At 59.3% G+C, this 6,268-nt stretch overlaps 1 protein-coding gene across 1 annotated transcript in view; it reads left to right on the top strand.

The window, feature by feature from the left end:
* Nucleotides 1-2,209: 2,209 nt before the first annotated feature.
* Nucleotides 2,210-6,268, top strand: part of STK32C (serine/threonine kinase 32C) — a 98,848-nt gene continuing 94,789 nt past the window's right edge. Inside the window, exon 1 of the mRNA XM_010359850.2 lies at nucleotides 2,210-2,602. Within this exon, the coding sequence (XP_010358152.2) occupies nucleotides 2,341-2,602 (262 nt within the window). The 5' untranslated portion in view covers nucleotides 2,210-2,340. The remainder of the gene's footprint in view (nucleotides 2,603-6,268) is intronic.

Genomic DNA, 6,268 nt, shown 5'->3' with positions numbered 1-6,268 from the left:
CAGGGTTGGGGTTGGAAGGTCTCCTAGTTAAGTGTGCAGATGTCCCCATGAACCCCCTCTGCACCCCCTGCACTCTTCTTCTGCAGGGTTTGGTGTCCCTGGGTCAAGAGCCCTTTGGACCCTCAGTCCAGAGGACTGTCCATCCCTAGCTGCCCGGGTTGGGGAGGCGTCCTGGGCTCTGGCTGTATTCACATTCTCCCGCCTTTTGAGGTCCTGGTTACCTGCAGGTCCTCAGCCTCTCTAACTTCAGAGTCACCTTTCTACCCGCTGTCTGAAGTCCATTAACATGCTTTGCTTTCTCCTGTTCCCTATTTGGTGGTGGTGGGGACGTTATACCTTTTATTCCTTTTCTGCCACTTTTGGGGGTCAGAGGGAGAGGAGGAGAGGATGTATGTTCAGAGGCTGTGTGTTTTGGGAGGAGCCCTGGGGAGCCTGATGTGTGCGCCGGGTGCACAGGGTTCCAGGCACTGCCCTGCCTCGGTGCCTCTCCTTCCAAACGCTCCTTCACCACTCCTGCCGGGATGGGCACCGAGGGCTTCCTCTGGAGGCAGGTGCTGAACCCGCTGCCCCTGTGTGCCTGTTGGAGAATGGCAACTTTGAGGGAGAGCAGAGGACAGAGCTTTGCGGCTGCAGCGGCTAGGAACTGGGCTTTGTGCACTGGAAGTTTAGTTAGAGACCAATGCGTCTGAACTAACCAGGCAGGGAGACCTGCGGTGGCTGGTGGGTCAGGTAACCTAGGTTGTGCTGCCATAAAACTACCCTCTAAATCTCAGTAGTGAAATGCGTGCCATATGTCCTAAGCGGGTGCATGTCCAGGTGGGTCCATGTCCAGGGGGGTGCATGTCTCAGGCGGTGCATGTCCAGGCGGGCGCACGTCCTAGGTGAATGGGCAGTGATTCCATTCCTTGCAGTCCCCAAGGGATGGGGGCTCCTGTTGGCCCAGAAGCCACGCAGACTTCCTGTGCTCACATTTCATGCATCAGGCGGTTAGAGCGGGCAGCCACACTGAATGTCACAGGCCGCGGGGAGGCAGGCTGAAGGACAGGAGAGACAGTTCTGCCGGTGGGAGGGGTGGGGGCGGGAGACATCAGCCTTGGAGCCAGGTGGGGGATCCTCTTATCCTCCCGGCGGGCAGCAGGAAATCCCATTGGGGATTTCACCGGGGAGGAAGGGACCCCGTCTTTGTGGCCTGGCTACAGGGCAGAACCTAAGGAGGTAAAGGCTTCCTAAAGTCAAACAGCCCGGTAGCAAAAACCGATTTTTCAGTGACAAGCGCCAGGGTCAGGCGGCGAGGCTCCATGCAGAGCCGCGCCTTCTCCAGGGCACTCAAAGGCGCCCGGCGCTTTCCGCGCGGGGTCGGAGGTGCCCGGAGGTCAAGCTGCGCCCCAGGCCTCCGAAATACGCCGAGTGCCGAGGCCCCTGTCGCATCTGGACAAGGGGACCCTGGGCGACTGAGGCACGCGGTCTCAGGCCGGACAGGGGTCGCGAGGACTGGACAGGGGTGCCCGAGAGCGCGGCCGCACGTGCTCAGGCTCAGCGCCCACTCGGGCGCCCGCGTGTGCGCGCTCGCAGCCAGGCCCGCCCCGCCCCGCCCCACCCCGCCCTCTGGCGCAGCGCTCGGGCGCAGCCTGCAGCCTCTTGACCGTGAGTCCGGCCCTGCCCGGCCGATTTCCGCCGCCCGCATCCCTGGCCTGCAGCCCGACCTCACCCTGCGCAAAGTAGAAGGCTGGAGTTTAGGTCTCCCCGCACTGGGCGGCGGAAGCCCGCGCGCCGGCTCTTTTCACGAAGGAGGCAGGGGGAGGGAGGCACGCGGAGACCGCGAGAAGGTCCAGCCGCCGTGCCGGGCAGAGCCGTCCCCGTGCCAGGGACGCCGACCTCCGGGGCCCCAGGATACCCGTGGGGACGCTCCCTGCCTCCCTCACTCTCGTCCCCGCCGTCTAGTCTGAGCCGCGGTCCCCGTGTCCCGGCGAACCACAACCCCCATTCCTAGACTGGTGGCAGCCACCCAGTCCCGAGCGACTCTCCAGGCACTAGCCCCGCCCCTTCCCCACCCCCGGCTCGGCCCCGCCCCTATTCCCTTCCCGGAGCTCCGCCCCTTCCACGCCCCGGCGCTCAGCTCCGCCCCCTCCCCCGCCCTGGCGTTCGGCCCCGCCCCCGCCCTTTCCAGAAGCCCCGCCCCAGCCCCGCCCCCAGCACTCGCAGTCTACTGGGCAGGTTCTGCCGCCCAGGAGAGCTCCCGGCGGGCGCTGCCGGCCCCGAGCGCCCCTGCCGCCGCCACTCCCGGCCCTGAGGGCCAGCTATGCCCCGGGCTCCGGCTGCGGCGCGCACCCAGGCCCGGCGATGAGGAGTGGCGCCGAGCGCAGGGGCAGCAGCGCCGCGGCGCCCCTGGGCTCGCCGCCCCCCGGCCGTGCGCGCCCCGCCGGCCCCGAAGCACCCTCGGCCCTGCAGCCGCCCGCTGCCGGCCAGCCCCGGGCCCGGGACTCGGGCGATGTCCGCGCGCAGCCGCGCCCCCTGTTTCCTTGGAGCAAGTGGAAGAAGAGGATGGGCTCGTCCATGTCGGCGGCCACCGCGCGGAGGCCGGTGTTTGACGACAAGGAGGACGGTGAGTGCGGGCGCTCACGGGGACGGCGTGGGGGCCGCGCGCTCTCGCGGGGTCGGGCGGGGCGGGGTGGCTTTTTCCTGCTGGGGTTCCCTGACGGCGTCCCGGGGCGCCCCGGCTTCCGGAGAAGCTGGCGCCGGGCGGTTGTGGCCCCACGCGGGTCCGGGGCGCCCGCCCAAGTTCTCCGTTTCCAGTGGCGGCGCCGTGGGAGGAGCAGGCTGGGCCCGGGCCCTCGGGGCGAGGGTCTCCCCGGCTGTGGCGGCTCCCAGCTTGCGAGCGCCTCCGCCCACCGCCCGTGGCAGCACGGCTTTCCGCTTTCCGTGATCCGCTGGGGCCCACGTGCGGGCTCGTTTGTACTTTGCAGTTAGGCAGGCGCTCACCTGTGCTGCGGAGTCCGAGTGAGGCTCCCGCCCCACAGGTGGCGGGGCCTGGCCGCTCAGAGGCTCAGTCTCCTTGGTGACCGCGCCGTGTCCATCCTCTGCTCACCCATGTGCGCTGGAGGCAGGGCCAAGCCGTTGTGCAAAGACCTGCCCTCCCAGGAACGAGTGCACTGTTCAGTCCTGCAGATAGAGCTGCCAGCCCCGGGGACTGGTGTCTCCTGAGTGACTGTGCAGCGGTGGGCGCCGTAGAAAGCAGAGAAGGCAGGTGAGATGACATGGGACAGGCCTGCAGGGACACCTCCCGGGGTGCCAAGGGACCCCGGGGACCCCCGACTTAGCACCTGCAGGGAGGTGCGGTGCCGCGTCTGCCTGTGGGCACTGTAATACAGTCACAAGCAAACTTATAGCTGTTTTACAGATACCATGCAGATCATTTAAAATGGTACATTGATGACATATTTCATGTTTTTTGACATTTTCTTGAAATACTTGAATGTGCATGTTTCATTTGTAGACAGCTGCAGAGGTATGATGGATCCTTTATAATCTTAGAGCACAGCGCTCAGGAGCCCAGGCTATTTACTTGCGATAAATAATTTAAGCATTATGGGAAATTACAATAATACGACCTCAGGCCAGCGTTGGTGAGTGTGGGGCCGTGCACCGGCATTCCTCCCGGAGACAGCACTAGGGATTTCTGTTGTGCTGCCCTGAAGGAGGGCTGAAGGCCCAGCCACACCAGGCCCCGCACTCCAGGGTGGCCCGTCACTGTGTCCTGAACTTTGGGATGGCAGAACTTTGGGATGGTGAATGTTTGATAAATGTTTTTGTTTTTAACATAACTATTCAAAGTAAAGAAAGCCCAGAGTGAACTAGGAGCTGATCAGGAGACAGATTTGCATCTAGTTTCTGGCTGCAGGATGAGAGAACGTCTGAGAAACGCATCTGGTTCAGCACTGGCTGGTGTCAGCCAAGAGCTGGCTGCTCTTCTGGGTCTCCGCACCATGCTCTCCGGGGGTGGGAATAGAGACAGTGGTGTGGCACCGGGCTGCCTTCAGCTTTGTAAGGTAGACTTTCCTGCGTGTTCGCCATGTGTTATGTCACAGAATTCAAGGATCACTAGAAAGGCAAAAAGAGCAAGCACAGAGTCTATCTGTGGGGCTCGTGGTCTGCCTTGGGAATTGTTTCACACCGCTGGCATCACCGTATTTGCCTGTAGTAGGACGGCAGAGATCTCGGCTGATGGTGTCCCACGGACGCCGCCAACTCCTTGTGGCATGGCATGCAGCCGCATCCCCAAACTGAGCACCCACCGGGACTTAGCTGGGCTTTGTGTGGTGAAATGAGGGGGGCAAAACTGGGCCCTGGTCCAAATAGCAGAAGACATTCTCTGGGCGGTGACCGCTTCCCTCCCCTTCTTTCTGTCACTGGCAGGGCACAGACAACTTGGGAGTCATAGCACAGTGTTCGCAGAAGAATGTTGTGCCCCTTTGAGTGTGAACGCTGGGGACTCAGTTTGGAAGGAGAAAGGAGAGTCTTTTAGGAAGGGACTGTGGCCCCTAAGTCCCACCCCTTTCAGGTTGGTGCAGTCATTTCCCTGGTACTTTCTCGGCCCCGCAGCAGCACTGGCTTAAGGAGGCCCTAGTGCTTGCTGTGTTGATGTCTCGAGTTTACTGAATCTGCATGGTTGCTATGGCAATGCGAGACCTTCTGATGAATTTTTTATATTAAAACACCTAATTAATATATCAAATTTAGTATGCAGAGAAAATGAAAAAAGAAAGTAAGAGTGCTGTTTAACAAAGTGCCAGGTAAATTTTAACTGATAGGCATAGTTGTGACATATAAGATTGTAAATGTCGTCTGTTCCTTTTAATCCTTGTGGACTCCAGAACCATTTTCCTAATTTGGCAGGTATTTGGTGCGTGTACAGAATTCTCTGCATGTCTTTGTCGTGCCAGAATTGGGGGTCTCCAGTTTTCCTTCCCCTCAGCCCTTCACGTCCTCCCATTCTATCCCTTCTCTGACTTTGGTGAAAAATTTATTTTGGGGGTTGAACTTGGTTAGGGAGTATTTCTGCTGCTGCTTTGCACCAGAGCTGCATGGTGTTGAATGAGCCCCTTCATTCCTCTCTGTCTTGGTGTCCTGGTGATACCAAGTGAACCTGAGAGGAGGCTCTGGCACCTTCCCACTGAGCAGCTGTGCGACCTGGGGGGCACTCGCCTGTCTCAGGGGGTCACAGCATTGTGTTTCTAGCCTGACGTGGCATTAGCCCACCAGCAGGAAGCAGCCCCTCACTGAGGGGGTTTGCCTTCGTCTGTGGAAGGCTGGAGTGGACAGGCCCTCACAGGCTGTGGACAGCCTGCCCTGGGTGCCAGGCCGGGCAGGAAGTGAGGCGGGACCAGGGTGCCAGGCCGGGCAGGCAGTGAGGTGGGACCAGGGTGCTGGGCCAGGCAGGCAGTGAGGTGGGACCAGGGTGCCAGCCCGGGCATGTAGTGAGGCAGGACCGGGGGCTCCCAGACTCCTCAAGTCATCTCTTAAAATTAGAAGCACCTTTGTTTTTTCCTAATTATAAAAGCATTAAAATGTATGCATTTAGAACCATTCTATACTTTATGCCATGATATCTGTAACTTTGGCATTGAGATCACAGTGTCACCTCCCAGCCTTTTTCTGGGAATACAGTCCCAGGTACAGCCGTGGAGAAACATTCTCTCTTTGTTAGCAGAAGTGGGATCCTGCTCTGCACTCCAGTTTGCCGTAATGTGCTTGTTGATTCAGCAATATGTCTCCAGCCTCTTATAGACCTGAGGCATCATTTGTTGCCTGAATTTACAACAGTTCTCAGCCCCAGGCTGTATACTAGAGTCATTCACTGGGCACTCTTAAAAAATGCAGATGCTCAAGCCCCACACCTGAGAACTGCAGGTGAACTGGTGGGGGGATGGGGCGGGGGGGGGCTTGGTGGGTTGGGGATGGGGCTCAGGCTTGTCTTCAAGTCCCTCTTCAGTTTTACCAGCAGTCGGGGCTGAGAATACTGACTCTGCAGTGCTCCTCTGAGCAGCTGTGACATTCTCTGCTTACTTAGTTTTCTGTCACAGGACAGTGAGGTGTTTCTGTTTTATAAATATCATAAACGATGTATTGATGAACATCATTGCAGATTTGTGTTTGTGCACTTAGCATTGTTTCCCTAGGATACATTGTTAGGAATGACATTGCTCAGGCAAAGGGGTCCATGTGAAATACCTTAACACGTGTGGCTGCTCACTTGGTCCCTCCGTGACCG

This window comes from Rhinopithecus roxellana, chromosome 11 (assembly GCF_007565055.1).
Source record: "Rhinopithecus roxellana isolate Shanxi Qingling chromosome 11, ASM756505v1, whole genome shotgun sequence".
Taxonomy (NCBI): Eukaryota; Metazoa; Chordata; class Mammalia; order Primates; family Cercopithecidae; genus Rhinopithecus; species Rhinopithecus roxellana.
Note: the sequence above shows the minus strand (reverse complement) of the source record. Positions and strands in the feature narration are given on the sequence as shown.